The 19,134-nt window shown below is 40.1% G+C and overlaps 1 protein-coding gene across 7 annotated transcripts in view; it reads right to left on the bottom strand.

The window, feature by feature from the left end:
* NGEF (neuronal guanine nucleotide exchange factor) overlaps nt 1–19,134 on the bottom strand; it is an 80,850-nt gene that overhangs the window by 53,137 nt on the left and 8,579 nt on the right. For 5 of the 7 annotated variants that reach the window (XM_061636453.1, XM_061636452.1, XM_061636456.1 and 2 more), the window contains 2 exons: nt 6,088–6,424; nt 3,229–3,358 (listed from right to left, as the gene is read on the bottom strand). In XM_061636453.1, coding sequence (XP_061492437.1) covers nt 3,229–3,358; nt 6,088–6,349 — 392 coding nt within the window. In that variant the 5' untranslated portion in view covers nt 6,350–6,424. Of the gene's footprint in view, nt 1–3,228; nt 3,359–4,645; nt 4,875–5,559; nt 5,651–6,087; nt 6,425–19,134 lie in introns of those variants that run through there. The other 2 variants (XM_061636459.1, XM_061636458.1) reach the window with 2 other exon arrangements.

Below are 19,134 nucleotides of genomic sequence, written 5' to 3'. Positions count from 1 at the left end.
ATGAGGTCATGGGGCAAATCACACCAGTGACCCAACGTTGCTGCAGATTGCGGAGTGGGGGCAAGACACATTCCAACGCAAGCAGCGCAGGATAAAGTAGGCCTGCCCACTCCACTTGTATCCCATGTCAGCGCACTGCATTCACATGCCTGCCATCACCCATGATGGTAGTGGGGGTGTCCTTAAGGGGTTGACACCCCTGCCGCCTTCTTGGGTGATGGCACGCATGTGTGCACAGTGCATTAGAGTGCTGAAGCAGGAGGTGAGGCGGGAGGGCTTATTTAAACCCATGCCACTTGCATGGAGTGTTGGGGAGCGTGACAAATAGGGCCTGGGGCAATCTGGTACCCTTGGCCCAGTCATATCCATCTTTTTGCTTGGGCCAGTAGTTGAGCTGTAGCATTCGGATACCAATTCCTGCCTTCATCTATCCTCCCATTATGGTGCTGTCTGAAGCAGGGAATGTCACCCTCTTGGATGGCAAAGCTGGCCCTGGCTGTGAGCATTTAGTCACTGAAGTTCTATATAGGTGCTCAAAACTTGGGGAAAGGTATGCCTGGATACCCGCACTTCCTCAGTCTCTGACAAAAGCTTTGCAACAAGGCTGACGTTAGTTCCTAGTTTCCTCTTCCTTGTTCTCATAGCTTTGCAAAACCCTCTGGGGATTGGCATAATTACTTTTAGCCATAGATTCACTGAAGTCTAATTAGAAGTGCTTTTCTCTTATGTTCTGGCAACTGTTTGAACATTTGTGGCGGAGAGTAAAGTGAAGAACACATTTATTTAATGGAGGAAACAAAGGTGAGGCAGCTGGGAGGAGCACGGGAAGTGGAGTTTTGACCATCATAGGGGGAACTCCACTAGCCACTGGATTTAAGGCTGCAGAATGCCAATTTAGCCTTTATTTTAAAATCAAATTAATACTTTGTATGTGATGATGGAGCAGCAGTCTTTAAGATGGAACAGCTTAAAGACAACATATTCATGTGGTCTCAGACATTGTCATGTTTTGATATTTCAGATGGAAAAGGAAATATTGTAAGGCATTTTCATCTAGGAACTCTAGGATTATGGTTCCCTGTGGATTCAATAAAGCCTAAATCTGCTGACCTTCAGAACATGATCTATATAATTTATTTCCTATATGAGTGGGCATAATTTGTTTATTTTTTGCTAATTTTGCTGTATTTTAACTTTAGGCTTAATATTTTGACCTAGTGTGCCAGTAAGTATATAGCCTGAATTTTGCATTGTAATATTGTAACCACTGTGCAACATTAATAAACATTAATAACTAGCTTTCAGACAAATATTCAAGAAAACATTAATCTTGAGCCATAGCACCTCTCTTCCCCTTATTAAACAGATGGTTGGAGAACATCATTTTATGTTATTTTACAACACTTCAATGGCTTTTAGCTGTGAAGCAGTTTATAAACCTACAAAAAAACCTCTCAATGGTCAGGAATGATGGGAGTTGTAGTCTGGCATCATCCGGAAGACCACAGGTTCCCCACCCCTTTTGATAAGATCTGATATAAGTCTCAAGTTGAAGATCTTCATCACTCTTTATTTAGTTGCCCACCATCAGAGGGTAGAGGGGAAAGTATCCCTCAGTTAAGAACTGCATACATTTTTAAAAGATACAGTATTTACTAGGAGTAACACTGAGGTAACCTGTAAAGTAGCCTGATTTATCCTAGCTTTATTAAAATATACTAAATTTGTTCACCATCATGTTATAAACTGGACTATAGAGATTTAACATTTTCTGATTTTAAATAAGTGGTTGGCTTGTGTGTGACTGCATTATATGTTGTTATGGTTGGTAAAAGACTAAGGGCAGTATTCAGCTAGCCTGTCCCATCAGCACAAGGATTACTGCTAGCGTTACAGGACTTTCCCTCCTCCTCTCTCCCCATGCACACCCCATGCCCTCCCCAGGTCTGCACTGGAGGGTTGGTGGAATCCCTAGAACAGATTTAGGGGGCATGTGGGAGAAGAGGGGGGGAAGTCCTGTTGTGCAAGCAGAAATCTTTGCACTGATGGAACTACTTACTTAGCACTATGTTGAATACACGCCATATCCTATATTTGTTTGTTTGTTGGTTTGTTTAAGTCATTTCTATACTGTTTTCTATTTTGGGGTGTGTGGAATCTCAAAGCAGTTTACAACCTAGATTAAGGCATCAAACAAAACATCACAAAATATTAAGAGAAAACATTATAGATAAAAGGTCAAATATAAGACACATTCAAGGCAGCATAATTAACAGCAATAAAGTAATCTCCAATTGACCAATTATTAAGGAGCAAGTGCTTAGTCTACAAAAATACATAGCATCAAACATAGTTTACAACTCATTCACTCACTTCCACTTAGGGCAATATAATGTCATACAAACAGAAACATTTATTTATTTATTTATTTATTTCTATGCTGCCTTTTGGCCCAAAGGCCCTCAAGGCGGCTCAAAAAAAACAAAAACAAAAAAACAAAATACAACATAACCCCTTCCTCCCCATCTCTCACCTAGGTAGGGCAGTACTCTATACTGGTTTAGTTTTTCCTACTGAGTGGTACTGAACAACTCTGAAACACATAAAAATATACCAACCCAGTCTCTCACTCTGGGCAGCGAAAGCACAATTCCAGCTACTACCCAATAATACAACACTCACTTTCTCTATAGAGAGCAGATTTCATTGGGAAAGAAATGACACTTCCGAAACCCTGCTGGGCTTGCATTGACCAGAACAGAAAGTGAGGTCATATGTGGCTTTTTACCTTCTTGCACTCGCAGCACCTGCTGCCTGGGGCAGTCACTTCACTCTACCTAATGGTATGGTTGACTCTGATCCAATAGATCAAAGGCCTCTGATTTGCTCCTAACACGCACTCAGAGCCCTCATTTTGTCCCCGATTGCCCTCAACAGACTGAAAGCAGGTCAACAACTGCAGTGGAGCTTTACACAACTGCACCTGGGAGGCCTCTGGCTGTGGACCTCCCTCTCTGACTGAAATGAAACATCCTACACCCATCAGCCATCCTCCAAGGGAGAACAGGATTGTTCCATAAAAGAAAGGGGGGGGGAAACTGGCACCAGTCATCACTAAATTAATAAACTAGAAAGTGGTGGACCAATCCATTTTATCCTAATTTTAAATCCATTTTATCTTTTATCTTTTACTTTCTGTATCTTAAGGGAAATTGCTTTCTTCTTTACCTTTGCAACCATTGCTCTTCTGCGGCTGTCATATCTGGTTTTACATGTAGAGACAAACCCTTGTGGAATATGCGTAACAATTCTTCTTTGTTCAGAATCTCATTTCTGGTATTACCATTTTTTAGTGAGCCTTTGAAATAAAGAAATAAATGTTGATATGTAAATTGTTACTATTCTTTTCTGTCACTTTTATAAAATATTGGCAATTAAGAAAAAAGAAGTTGAGTTATGTTTAGTAGCTGGTTCATCTCTTCACAACATATTTTTCAAAACTGTTAATGAGCATGTGGCTATTACCCTATGGAAATCCCATCCCTTAGTTTCTTGGAACTTAAAATTTCATTACTGAGATAGAAGGACTCAGATACATTTGTATGCTGTTCTCAGGCCTTAGCCTTAAATTTGCTTTTTGTTCTAGGAACAGAATGACAAAAGTCTTACATGTTGTATAAAGTGTCTTTCATTCCAACAAAATGGGCCAAAAAGTTCCGATAAGGAACCAGATACGATCACATCTGATTCATGGCTATTTCTTAGAATTTGAAGGATGGTAATAAAAATCATGCACTTTGCCACTTTGAGAGCTTTTATCGGCACAGTCAGTTTATTTTGCAGTTGATGCATGTTTGTTTCTCATTTGTTGCACACTGTTTTCATGCCTTCTCTGATGGATATACTCATGTAGCAAGAATATTACATTTTGCAAATAAAGTGCAAGATTGTTTAACTGGGAAAATATAGCATTTCTCCCAGATAGTGCATTAATTGCTATTAGAAATGCTGCAGTGAATGTCACTGCATGAAAGTAATGGAGACCAAGTGGATATTTTTTGTGATGGAATTAATGATAAGCAGCACAGCTTTCCCCTGCCATTTGTATGATACATAACTATATATTTGGTTTAGTGTTCATACAGGTTTTATTTACCATTCTCCCTTCTCTCTCTGACACACAAAGTTCATTCTGCTAGTTAATTGTCTATGTGTGTTTCTGTCTGGGGTTTCTGTCTGCTCTTCTCTACTCTTCTACCCACAGAAGTGTAAATTCTGAGCCATCCTGCTATTGGATGCATGAGACATTTGACCTTGATACTAGGACACAATAATTGTGCTGCTGCTGATTAATTGTGCTGCTACTGCTGCACTTTAAATTTCTTCATTCCAGACTGGCTATTTTGGAGGATGGGATAGACAGGCAAACCTATAGCCACATCTGGACCAACCCAGCCTGCTAGGCAACATGCTTTCCCTCACTAACACCGCAAAATGAAAGGGAGAACAGGGGAACACAGAGTTCAAGTCCAAGGTGCCCAACTGCCCAGTGCCAGTTATACATAAACAGAGTAGGATCAGCTTGGCTCAGTTTTGTAAACAAACAATATCCCTGTGATCTCAAATGTAAGATAAATGAGCTCACCCATCTTTGTTGTCCATTCACTTTAGCCAATGCTGCAAGAGAAATTTTCTGTATGCCCAAGATTTAGGATTTGTAGGACACACAGTATCCACTGAGATACGAAGGCTGAAGATTATTCTCTGCTAGTTGTTTTGAAAAAAATGTTAGCTTAGGTGGAAAAGATATTCACTGGCTCCTAAGTCCTGTTGTGTTCTGAAGAAGTCATGAATTCCTCTTCCAGTTCTTTCTCTGATGAGCTACTGCTTCAATAATGGAGTAACAGAGAGCGTGCAACTGGTCAGGAACACAGATTCCAGTTTTAATCTGCAGGAGAACACCCTTTCTTCAAATAAATTCTTTTACTGGGACCAAAATAGGCAGTGATGTCTTTCTGACAGTTGTTGTGAATCTGTCCTATATGCAGGTCATATTCTCCTCATATGCACCAGACTTGGTGCAATGCCTCTCTTGAGTTCAGGTGACTCAATAAAAAAATCTGTATGTTAGCTTTGCTGCATTCAGCATTCGTACGGTGGAGAAGACATCTGCCTTGGCATACAGAAGAGCTCATTTTGTCCCTAAACCATACTGATGACTGGAGAAGAATTTTAAGTAGCAGTTTTTGTGCTATCTGCCTACAGATTCTTTGGAGAAACAAAGAGACCTACCTTGTGTGTTATATTGCAAGTGAGAATGGGCCCAGTCTTCTGTGAGAGGACATTAGGATGGGGCAATTTGTTAGGAAAACAATATAAGCCTATTCCCACAAGGAGAAACAAAGATAAGCTATCACTTCTCGGGGCAAATCCATGTCTTTGATGACAAGAGAATTGATGTACCTTAATTGGCATGAAAGTAAAGTTTCTTGGCAGAAGCAGAGCAATGATTAGATAATGTATATAAAGAATTTTTAACAGTTGAAATGTGCTGTATACCTGATAAGTATCTGCTCGGTGGTGGAACAGAAATCCTCACTGACTTATGTTTCTGCCATTCAGATTATTTAGACAACAATAGTCTTGTTATGTTTGGTTCTTGAGGCAGCAATCTAAACACATTTATTAGAGAGTAAGTTCTATTGCACTTAAGAGACTTCTGTGTAAACATGCCCAAAATTGTGCTGTTAATGTATCACTTGCTCCATCAGGCACAATATTTTGCTTGTTCTTGCTCTTCGTTCCTTTCTTAGCTGCAGGTCTTGCTAACCAGTGTTTCATTGTAAGTGAAATGGCATCAGATCTCAACCTAACTGGCTTTCTGTCTTGTTTCTGCAATTTTATACTTGCTGCAACTTGATATGCAGCAGATGTGTGAAGGCAGGCACCCAGATTTTATAGAGTCCTGAGAAACCTGTTGCCCCTGCTCCTGTAAATCCTCTTCCCCACAGCCTTGCTTTACTTTTACCCATAACTCTGAATCTTAATGGGCAAAGAAGGAAGAATAACTATTAGACACCTACTTACCTTCAACATGTTCAGTTTGAACTTTGCTACTCCTTCCTTTCCCTCTGTTCCGAAGTCTGATGGAGCGATAGTACCTGGAATTTCTTCGAATAGGAATATAATGCGTTTGTGGTTCCTTCTCAGTCACATGGTCAGAAGCCTCAGACTCATCATCACAGATCAAGTCCAGGCATGAAATTGCCTGTGGAGAACCATCCTTCCTGAGGCCATGGGCTGATTTCCCACTGTGTCTTTCCACCTCTTCCAGCTCTTCTATCTCCATGGCAACAGGTCTGATTGTTTAATAACACCGAAGCAGACAACGAGGAACCTTTATAAACTCCATCAGATCCCTTGGCTTTAGAATTAAAAACAAAGGATAGGAAAGTTTATTTAAGCAAAATTTTCATCTATAACAATGTAGAATTTCCAGAGGGGAGCCTTGTTAATCTGTTGCAGCAAAATCAGCACTGAGTCTTGTGGCACCTTAAGCGCTAACAAATTTTATTATGACATAAGCTTTTATGAACTAGTTGCAAATATATAAACATCCAATAAAAATGGTGGGGAAATGTAGAATTTGCTACTTTTCCTGACTATTTGTTATTACTCAGGCACTGGCCAAGGGCCCTGCAGCTGACAGGGGGCTTTTGCTGTTGGGGCTTTGCAGGTGTAGCTACCGCTCCGTGATCTGTGATAGTATTGGGTCGCAGAGCATGCACCCCGTGACATGATGCTGGCATGTATCACAGAGCAGGAGCCACCCTCCCAGGCAACATCCCCCCACAGCTGGTGTGGGCTGGTTGTACCACTTCGTGTCCCACTACCACCACCACTACCATTGCTGAGTGCTTAAATAGTCCTGGCTGCATCCGTGTATTAGTGCACTGCGTGTGCATCCTTACCACCACCCAAGATGGCAGCAGGGGTGTCAAAATGTCCCTGCCGCCATCTTGGATGATGATATGTGTGTACATACAGCATGCTAACATGACCGAGCCTATTTAAGCCCCCGGTGGTGGCAACAGTAGTGCTGCCACGCCACTGCTACCTCTGAGGGCCCACTGTAGTCTGATGCCAGCCCTGTTGTTACTGGCACAGATGTCACTCCAGATACATTTGAAGGTTATCAAATGGTCTGAAACATTCATTTAAATTTGAATCATCATGCTTTCAGCATTTTGCATTTGGACACAATATCTCAGTGTTACCTTGCAATGAACTGCATCTGTGTTGGAATTGCTTTTCAATATATGTTTAAACCTTTTTTGTTTTTAAAGCTTTTTAAAAAATGTCTTTAAAAGTGTTTTGCTGTAATATGCTTTTAATTATGGTTGTGTTTTAATATATTTTGAAGTCTGTTTTTATGATGTTTTAAAGTGTTTTTAGTGCTTTTGTTTGCCACCCTGGGCTCCTACTGGGAGAAAGGGTGGGATATAAAGCAAATAAATAAATGACTCTGCATGAAAAACTATTTCTAGTTTGATAGTTATTTTTGAGTGGAAGACATTCAGTCTTATTTGACCCCTTGAAGACACAATTTCATTTATATTCTATCTTGATATGGTACATGCAGAAACAACAGAAAAGAAGCTAGATAGAGATTAATGAGTGTCATGTCCCCAAAACATGGCCCCTTGCACTACCCTGAGAGAGATAGAAATGAGGAGGAAATACAGGCAGTTCCACTCAGGGAGGGACCCTCAACACTTTCCCTTGCACTTCCAACCTGAGATCTGCAGAATTAGACAAAGACCATTTAAGTCATCACAGCCAGCTCCTCAGTGAAGTGGAGCCAACTACAGTATAGGCCTTGCCAGTCTAGAAAAGGTCTCAGGTAATCCCAGCTCTTTGCTGAGACAACTGAGAAAACGGCTTCCAACGTTCTGCCAATGGTCACTGGGAGCTGCCCAGGGTCCTGACCTGCTTAGAAAAACCTGCCATGATTTGTTTGCCCCACTGTTTGTTTCCACTTCTGTAATCCCTAAATCCAAGCTGAACGGGATAATGAGAAACTGTTAGAAACAATTTTAACAGCAAACTGGACATTTGGGAAGGGGAATGTCCTCTTTCCCTAGCTTTCATTTATCACATGCAGTTTGCCCTTCCTCCAGGAAGCACAGGACAGTGTACACAAGCAATCTCATTTTATTGTCAATAACGTTTTAGATTAAGAAGCTATGAGAGGTTAGACTAAGAGATTGTGAGAGGTCATATAGTGAACTTCATTACTGTTCTTCCCAACCCAGGGCTACCCTTTATCCACCACATTGGATATTCTCTAGAAGAAATGATCATGCGATAGCAGTTGTGTCCAAATGTTCTGGGGCAAATATATGATTGTGACTGCCATTCTCTATGAAGCCAGAATCACTGGCAGCAGCTGCCAAGCCTTGATGTCAAGGATAAGAAATGTAGCACATTTCTAATTCGGGCTTTTATCAAATCCCCTCTCCCGCCAACACCACATTGATTACTCTAGATCAGAGCTTGGAAAAGTTACTTTTTTGAAGTACAACTCCCATCAGCCCCAGCCAGCATGGCCACTGGATTGGGCTGATGGGAGTTGTAGTTCAAAAAAGTAACTTTCCAAGCTGCTCTAGATTTAGCAAAAGTTTGCAGGAGTTCATTATTTTGTGAGAAAAACTATTTGCATTTGATAGAAAGGATTGGATCAAATAAAAACAAAACAAAATGTTATTCTACAAGATAGGAGGGTAGTTCTCTTGCCTCCATTCATCTCCTAGAAACCTGGATCTGGATAAATGAGGCTGTTTAATTTCTGCTTTATTCCTCTGTTTCCACAATGCATGAAATAAATCTCTTTCTTGACTGGCTATGACCAGTACCTTATAAAAGTTTCATTCAGTACCTTATAAAGGTGTCTGATATCAACAAGAAGCAATTACAAATTAACTTATGAACAAGAACCGCCCATGCTTCTTGCTGCAACTTTGCCTTTCTGTTTTTTAATAATATTTTTTATGAAATATATAGACTTCCGGGAAGGGTTGCTTTGCCTGTGCTGCCTCTGAGCGAGTTAGTTAGACTAAAATTAGTCAGAACGCTCTTTTTTTTTTTTTTTTTCAATAATTTTTATTCAGATTTTCATAAAACATACAAGACGAAATCATAAAACATTCAAAGACAAAAAACAAAATCAAAAATAGTTAAACAAAAAGAAAAAAAGAAAAAAAAAACAAAAATAAAAAATAAAGAGTAAAATATTGACTTCCCATTTGTCAAAGATCAAATCAGTTATAAGTCTATAATATATAACAATCCTGTCTCTTAAGTCATATTATAAAATCACTTTCCTCCAGTAGTTATCTTACTTAATCATCAAATCTCATAAACATTACTTTATTCTTTCCACAAAAAGTCAAAGAGAGGTTTCAATTCTTTAAGAAATATATCTATCAATTTTTTTTTCCAGATAAGCATATCGATTAATCCATCTCATTACTAATTATGATAATCTTATTGTCATAACCATAGTCAAAATAAACATTTCAATTAATCCATCACATCAGAATCTGTTAGGTTCAGTAATTTCAGTAGCCATTGTTCTATTATCCCTATTAGTTCCATTTTCCATCTTCCATCTTCAGTAGTCTTGTTAAGTCCAGTAATTTCAGTATCCAATCTTCCATTATCAGTATTCCATAATAATCTTGCTGTCAAAGCCATAGTCATATAGTAAGAGTCTGATGGGAATTACCTCTATCCCAAATATTTTCTTGCCATCCATTCTGAATAGGTTGCTGAAATACTGCTGTAAAATCATATCTCTGTTCTTTTTTTCAAAATACACTGGGTCATCTCTTGAAAGTTTTTCCATTGTCACATGGCTGCAGTTAATTCCATAGATTTTCTCTATATTGGGCTCCATCACATCATTCCAGTCCAGAAGATTATCCATGCCATTGATAACTTTATCTCTAGAATCTTCATTAATTTCTTCAGAGATAACATTGAGTTCCAAACAATAGATTTTATTTCTAAAGTCCATAGACTCCAAATCTTGTTCCTGTTCCACGTTTGTTCCAATCTCCGGGATCTCCTCTCTCACAGGGACCCCTGTTCCAGTCTCCAGGGTCTCCTCTCTCACAGGGACCCCTGTTCCAGTCTCCAGGGTCTCCTCTCTCACAAGGACCCCTATGTCTTTAATCTCCTGTGTCTCCAAACAATAGATTTTGTTTCTAAAGTCCATAGACTCCAAATCTTTTTCCTGTTCCACGTTTGTTCCAATCTCCGGGGTCTCCTCTCTCACAGGGACCCCTTCCAGGGTCACCTCTCTCACAGGGACCCCTATATCTTTAATCTCCTGCTTCATTTTACTCAATTCAATTTTCAGCTCCTTACAACCCTGTCGCAGGTTTTGTTTCGTTATCTCAATCTCATCCATTATTTTCTGAAACATAGTTATTTCCAGCTTCTCAGCCACTTTCTTAATTGCCATTTTAAAAGAAAAATATAGGAAAACCACTTCTTATTTCAGCAACAATTGGGTTAATACTCCAAACTTGGTGACATCACAGTATAAACAGAGCAGACAGCCTTATCTCTCCATGCTTAAGTAAACAAAATGCAGTTCCCAGGATCGAAACAATTAATGGCGGTCGTCAGGAAACAGATTCGTCAAAATAAAATAGACCAAAAAGAGAGTAGTCTCAGACAATATAATATTCTTCAAAATAAAAATCTGGAATAGAAATCCCTCTTCTGTGTATATCTTTAGAATGCAAATCCAGGACAGCTTTTTGCAACAAAAACAGAGATAAGCTATTAATTAGTGAGTAGCAGAGAGAAGTTATGGCTCCCCAGTGAGATGTCAAAAACCGATCAATCTGGCAAATCTCTTTTAAACAGCAACAATTTAAGTCAAGTAAAAGAAAAATATAGAAAGAAGGGTGCTTGCCTGTTAGTGCGTTCTCTCTTAGAAGATAAGATGAACGTTCGCTTTATCAGATAGAGCTTGTTGTTGAAAATCCGTCCCACCTTCGTCGGCTGGACCTCGTCCCATAAATTAATGAGATCTGGTCGTCCCAACAAAAATAGGCTTTGAGGTTAATCTCTTCGTTTCTCCCTACCCGGGAGAAGTTTAATCAGTCAAAAAAAAAAAAAAAACTGACTGATATATCTGAATAAGCTTCTTTTGAGGCAGGAGCCCGTCTCAAAAGCAGGCACAGGCTAAGTCACCCTTCCCGGAAGTCAGAACGCTCTTTTTGACTGATAAAGATTTTCTCCCGGGCAGGGAGAAACGTAGAGATCAACCCCAAAGCCTGTTTTTGTGGGGAGGACTGGATTTCATTTATTTATGAGAGAAAGTTCAAACTGCAATGCCGGATGGACTTTCATCAAACTCTAGCTGATTACAGTGACACGTTTATCTTTTCTTTAAAGAAAAAACGGACTCTAACAGGCAGATAAGCATCCTTCTTTCTATCTTCTTTTTCCACTTGGCTTAAATTGGTGCAGCAAAAAAGAGATTTGTCAATGAATCAGCTGTGAAGAAATTCTAGGTGAGTTTTGGCTTTTCTCTTTCACTAACGAAATTAAGGAGGAAAGAAATCAAAAAAGCTTATCTTTGTTTTTATCGCAAAAAGCTGTCCTGGAGGTGCATTCTAAAGATATCAACGGAAGAGGGATTTCTATTTCGAGGAGGGGGGTAAAAAAAAAATTTTTTTTTTTGGTCTATTTCATTTTGACGAATCTGCTTGTTCACGACGCCACTAATTGTTTTGATGTTGGGAACTAAGTTTGTTTTGTATTCCTGAACACGTAGAGATAAGGCAGGCTGTATTGTCTACACTGATACAAGCAAGCCTGAAATATTAACCCAATTGTGGCTGAAATAATTTTTGTCTCTGTGGTTTTAAGAATGACAACCAGGAAAGTGAATGAGACCATGGAAGAAATTATGTTTCAGAAAATAATGGGTGAGATTGAGATAACGAAACAAACCCTGAGACAGGGTAGACAGGAGATGAAAATTGAACTTAACAAAATGACGCAGGAGCTTAAAGAAATAGTGGATTCTGTGAGAGAGGAGTTTGATGGGATTTGGAATCTACAAGACCTGGAGATTGGAACAAATGTGAAATTTGAAAAAGATTTGGATTTTATGGATGTTAGAAATAAAGTTGACTGTTTGGAATTCAACGTTGTCTCTGAAGAAATTAATGAAGATTTTGGTGGTAAAGTTATCAATGTCTTGGATAATTTTCTGGACTGGAATGATGTGATGGAGTTTGACATAGAAAAAATCTATGGAGTTGGCTACAGATATGTGACAGTGGAGAAACTCTTAAGAGATGAGCCAGTGCATTTTGTAAAAAAGAAGAACAGAGATATGACTTTGCAGCAATACTTCAGCAACATATTCAGAATTCTTGACTGGAATGATGTGATGGGGCTTGACATGGAAAAAAATTATGGAATTAACTACAAATATGTGACAGAGCAGAGATGCACTCAGAGCAGAGATGTGACTTTACAACAATATTTCAACAACATATTCAGAATTGATGGCAAAGACATATTTGTGATGGGGGAAATTCCCATCAGACTCTTGTTATATGACTATGGCTACGACAGCAAGATCATCATGGGATACTGATAATGGACGAATGGATACTGAAACCACCGGATTTAACAGGACTATTGAAGATGGAAGATGGAATTAATATTGATAATGGAAGAATGGTTATGGAAATTATTGGACTTAACAGATTTGACGAGATGGATTAATTGATATGTTTACTTGGACTATGGCTATGACAACAAGATTATTATGGGATATTGATAACGGAAGAATGGCTACTGAAATTACTGGACTTAACAGGATTATTGAAGATGGAAGATGGAGTTAATATAGATAATGGAAGAATGGCTATTGAAATTATTGGGCCTAACAGATTTGAATTAGATGGATTAAGCGATATGTTTATTTGGAGAAAAATTGAAAGATATATCTTTCAAGGAATTGAAACCTCTCTTTGACTTTTTGTGGAAAGAATAAAATAATGTTTATGAGATTTGATGATTAATTAAGATAACTACTGGAGGAAAGTGATTTTATAATATAATTTTAGAGATAGGATTGTTATATATTCTAGACCTATAACTGATCTGCGACAAATCAGAAGTCGACATTTTATTTTATTGTTTAATTGTTTTTGTTTTGTTTTGTTTTTTGTCTTTGAAAATTTGAATAAAAATTAATGATAAAAAAAAAGAAAATACGTAAAACCTCGAGATACAATTAATAAATAGGGTTTACATCAATTATACATCTTAATTGTCTAAGGCAATAAATTATCCATATAAAAAAATTACATATTCAATCTAGCTATAATTACAGACTGGTTCTGTTTTTAGCTTTTGCCAATCTTCAATTGTCTGTTCTAAATCCTAAACTATTAATATTAATGGTGGGTTGAAACAAGCCAGATTCATAAACTGTGGTTTGAAGTTGGCTTGTTTCAAATGAACCAAAGTTAACATTAATCACAATTGTTAACTTTGGATGACTAACCACTTGCTATAGCAAAAATTGAAGTGAAAGCTTCTGAACTTCATGTGGCTGTGCTGGAGGACAACATGAGAGGCTAAGCTTATTACTGTCACAATAAAGCATGGGTTATTAGGACATCCAGATGCAACCGTTGTCTTATTGATGCCTTACATGTAGTGATTTATTTTTTAAATTTATAATTGTGGCATTTCAGAACAAGAATCAAGCTTGTTGTCAATTTCCACTGCATTCAGGATTCTAGGAAGCCATAGATAAAGGAATGTACTGCGTGTGAGTCAGGGTTCATTCACACAGCCACGTTGGTGAACTAGAGATTTGTTGAAGCCACTGCAAGCTGAAATTTTATGTGGTGACTGGACTTGTGAATGTTACTCTGCTCTGAGATCACAGCCCTGCCATCTCCTGTTTCCACTCACATTTTGAGGCCTTTCAGGCAGTGGCTAGCCCCTGGCTTGATGGCACCTATTGGAGCATTCACAAGATGGGTCACCATGCCACCAGTCAGCTTGTGGTAGCTTTCATAGTAAACAATGCACTGTTGCATGATTTCAGTAGGTGAATTGCACTGATGTGAAGGTGCTACATAAAGCGTAAAATACCTAAAATGAATGATGTGATTTCAGAAGAGACATTTTTCTTCACCTCTAAGAAATGAACAGTGCTGAAATTGAACAAATGATTCATTAACAGGGTAACAGCTCTCAAGAGAGGTGGGAGGAACTGCAGCTAGAAGAACAACAGGGCACAGCTAAAGGGAGTATGATTGTCAAACTTGGAAGAGCTGGAAATATTAGCTTTCTGAGAGTGGAGATATATATGGTGGCAGATACTTATCTTCAAATGTAGATCATTGTCAAATCACAGTAACACCGGGGGAGGGGAGCAAGCAGGAGACGAGTACTGAACTCTTTCCATTAGCTGCTTTCTACCAATTACTACAGTCCCTCCCCCAGTGTTGTTTCCCTATCATTATCACCCTTAGCCAGGCTCATTTCCCATTTCAGATCCCATAATGGAGAAAAGTGGCTGCAGGAAGGAGTTGCAAGGTGAAAAGTGGGGCAGCTACTTCTTAACTGGAAATCCCTCCCCACTCCCACCCTTTTATTAAATTTTGGTAGTGATTTGCATTCAGAAGCACAGATCTGCTGTTGTCACATACAGTACTACATTAGGTTTGCAACAATCTCAGTATGAGATGAGAACAAAGGACAGGGCATTTCAAAGTTGGTCCATTCCAAAATAGGTATCTTAAATCAGAAGAGCATTAAAACAAGCCCTTTGCAGTAATGCAAGAAATATACATTCTTTTGTAACAGGGTTTTCTTCAGTGTGTTTAAAAAAAAGAAAAGAAAGCCTTGTAAGAAAATGTTTACCAATAATAATAAACAGGTACACAGCATACTCATTGCTACTGGAGCAAACACTAAAGTGATCAAGTCACAGTAGCATTTGAAATCTACGGAGGCCCAACAAATGCATGTTGAACAGAGAACATGTTGGATGAAACAAAATGAGGGAAAATGCATATTATAGATGTGAAAGCCTGGAAAATCTAGAAGATTTTTTGGAGTTATTTGAACAAGAGCCCAAACCAACTGCACTGCAGCCTTGTGATCCTCACTGAAACCTCACACTCTGTATTGCTAACACCCTTCCCTTTTCTTTTGTGTCCCTTTTTTAATGATTATTTTTGTTGAAGGGATATTGGAAAGGGTGTATGTAATTAAAATTTCATTGTATTGCTATTTTAAAAAATTAATCAGATTTGCAAATAGAAAAAGGCAGTTTCCATTGCTATAAAGAAAGCATTCAGTGAACCCTGAAAATATAACTATTTTTTCCAGAGAATGTGTTAATATACAAGCAGCAGAATCATGACTTTATAGGCCAGTCTCAAAGAGATGCCCAGAATAAAAGACTAACTGCTTACTTGAGCATCACTATGAAGCCATATCACTTGCTGCTCAATGAACTTATTATATCACTAACCCATATGAGGATATCTTTAGGACCTTCAGACAGTGGGAAGTCTTGAAAAGCTGGGGCCAATTTCTGAATATTGTTTTGTTGCACAAAGAATAAGCAATTGTTTGTTAGTTATGGCAGATCTAATGTCTTTCTCCCAGTTAGTGCATCCATTGCAGAAGAAACTAGCAATAACCTGAAATATTGTATTTCTAGGAAAATGAATAAAAAAACCCTTCTCCAATAGCACATTATTACAATTTGTTGTTTTCTACTAGTTATACTGTGTCTGGGCTAGCAATCCTGTGCTGACAGACAATAAAATCCTTCCACTGCCCTGGATCATCTTGAAAGGTCCTGGTTGTTGTTCCAGAATAGATCTAGATACTAATAAGGTCAAACGTTATATGTAATGCAGTGCTGAAGAGCGACTAAGCACTGGATGTGGAATTTGGAGAATGTGGAGAATGCATGTGCTTTACTGTTCAATAAAAGTATTGCTGTATTTGAAGCAGATCTCACTTATCCATCAGTTAAAGCATCAAAAGGCTGATAATAAACCTATAAATGGAAAGGACTCCTGGAAGAAAGACCTAGTCAGACTAATGGATGTGGGAAAACAAAGCATAAGCTGTAGATGTATTTGGAAGAGTAAAACTGGCTGAATTTAAATTATTTTATTTATTTATTTATTAGATTCATATCCTACCCTTCCTCCCAGTAGGAGCCCAGGGCGGCAATCAAAAGCACTAAAAGTACTTTAAAACATCATAAAAACAGACTTTAAAATATATTACAACAAAACATCCTTAAAAACATCAAAACTATATATATATATATATATATATTAAAAAGCTTTAAAAACTTCCAACACAGACACAGACTGGGATAAGGGCTCTACTTAAAAGGCTTGTTGAAAGAGGAAGGTCTTCAGTAGGCACCAAAAAGATAACAGAGATGGTGCCTGTCTAATATTTAAGAGAGAATTCCAAAGGGTAGGTGCCACTACATTAAACTATGTTGTGTGGAACGGACCTCCTGATAAGATGGTATCTGCAGGAGGCCCTCACCTGCAGAGTGCAGTGATCGACTGCGTATATAAGGGGTAAGATCTTTCAAGTATCCTAGTCCCAAGCTATATAGGGTTTTGTACACCAAAAGGATCAGCTTGACCTTAGCCCGGTAGCTAATAAGTAGCCAGTGCAATTCATTCAGCAGTGGGGTGACATGTTGGCAATACTCTGCCCCGGTGAGCAGTCTCGCTGCTGCTGCATTTTGCACTAGCTGCAGCTTCCGGGCCAACCTCAAGAGCAGCCCCACATACAGCACATTACAGGAATCCAACCTGGAGGTTACCAGTGTGTGGACAACAGTGGTCAGGCTATCCTGGTCCAGAAATGGCTGCAGCTGTCTTATCAGCCAAAGCTGGTAAAAGGCTCTCCTAGCCACTGAGGTCACCTGGACCTCTAGTCACAAAGATGGATCCAGGAGCACCCCCAGACTACATACCTGCTCTTTCAGAGGGAGTACAACCCCATTCAAAGCAGGCAACTGATCAATTATCTGAACTCAGGAACAACCAACCGACAGCACCTCCATCTTCCTAGGATTCAGACTCAGTTTATTAGCCCTCATCCAGCCCACCACTGAGTCCAGGCAGAGGTCCAGGGCTTGCACGGCATCTCCCAATTCAGATGTTACAGAGAAATAGAGCATATTGCTGACACCTTGCCCCAAATCTCCTAACGACCGCTCCCAAGGACTTCATATAGATGTTAAACAGCATGGGGGACAAGATGGTACCCTGCGGCACCCCACAACACATCTGTCAGGGGGCCAAAAGACAATCCCCCAATGCTATTCTATGAAAATGACCCTGGATATAGGATCCTCCAATACCCATCTCACCAAGTCAGCCCAGAAGGATACCATGCTCAATGGTATCAAAAGCTGCCCAGAGATCAAGTAAGAATAACAGGGTTGCACTCCCTCTGTCCTTGTCCCAATAGAAGTCATCCATCAGGGTGACCAAGGCTGATTAAGTCCCATAACCTGGCCTGAACCTAGACTGGAATGGGTCAAGATAATCTGTTTCATCCAAGAGCACTTGCAATTGCTGTGCCACAACCCCCTCACCTTCCCTAAAAAGGGGTTGTTGCAACCGGGTGGTAGTTATCACAAATCAATGGGTCCAGGGTGGAGTTTTTCAGGAGCTGTTGGATCACCGCCTCTTTCAGAGCTGGAACCACTCTCTCCTGCAATGATCTATTGATCACACCTTGGATCCACTTAGTCCAACCCCCTCCGCAAGCTAATAAGCCAAGAAGGGCAAGGGTTGAAAGGACACATTGCTGGCCGCATTGTCACAAGCACCTTGTCCACATTATCAGGCCGCATCAACTGAAACTGATCACAAGATGTTGCAGCAGATGTTGCACTGGACACCTCACTGGGGACTACAGTAGATATGGATAGGGCATCAAGATTGCTATGGAGGTGAGCAACTTTACCCTCAAAGAACCTTGCAAACAATTCACAGTGGGCCTCCGAAGGGTCTAAAATTCCATTTCCTGGAGTTGATGTCAACAGACCAGACAATAAGAAAAGTCCCACTGGACTTGAGGGTGCAATGGTGGCAGAGAAGTGACCCTTCACCACCCTCATCACCACACAGTAGGCACGATTATGGCGTTTTACTCGTGCCCAATCAGCCTCACAGCACGTCTTTCGCCACTTGTGCTCTAGCCATCATCCAGCCAGTTTCATTGCCCTTAACTCACTGGTGTACCAAGGTGCAAACCAGGCTCCACAATGCCAGAGAGGGCACTCAGGGGCAACCGTGTCAACAGCCTGGCACACCTCACTGTTCCACAGTGTGACAAGGGCTTCAACAGGGTCACCTGCTCTACTGGGAACTCCTCCAGAGCATTCAGGAATCCTGTGGATTCCATTAGTCTCTGGGGGTGGGCCATCTTAACCTGTCCACCACCACAGCAGGGGAGGATTGGAGCCGTTAGTCTAAACTTCACCAGGAAGTGGTCTGACCATGACAATGAGGTGACATCCACCACCCTATCTCTAGACCACCCATTCCTCCATCTGGAGCAAAACCCAAGTCAAGGGTGTGCCCTGCCCTATGCGTCGGTCCAGTGACAACTTGAGACAGCCCCATAGTCATCATGGAGGCCATGAAGTCCCGAGCCGGAACACTAGGGGCAGACTCAGCATGGACATTGAAATCACCCAGGACTATCATTCTGGGCTCCTCCAATATCACAGCTGAGATGGCTTCCGCCAGCTTGGTCAGAAAAGCTGCAGGGTGGATGGTACACCAGCAGCAACCCTAGTTTGTTGTCTCCTTGGCCTGACACCAGGTGCAGGCCCACACAGCCAGCTCCAAGACAGAGTGGTTTCCTGGTGACAGAGATGGCAGTTCTGTAGACCACAACAACCACTCGCCCCCATCCCTGCAGCCTGTGCAGAATCCTTACTGAATTCATGTGATTGTGCTGAATGTTTTTAACATATTATGGCTGATATCCAACTCAGAGAGACCCACTGAA

The sequence above is a fragment of the Rhineura floridana genome, chromosome 7 (genome assembly GCF_030035675.1).
Source record: "Rhineura floridana isolate rRhiFlo1 chromosome 7, rRhiFlo1.hap2, whole genome shotgun sequence".
In the NCBI taxonomy this organism is placed as follows: domain Eukaryota; kingdom Metazoa; phylum Chordata; class Lepidosauria; order Squamata; family Rhineuridae; genus Rhineura; species Rhineura floridana.
The sequence above is the reverse complement of the archived record's forward strand: the minus strand, read 5'-3'. Positions and strand labels throughout refer to the sequence as shown.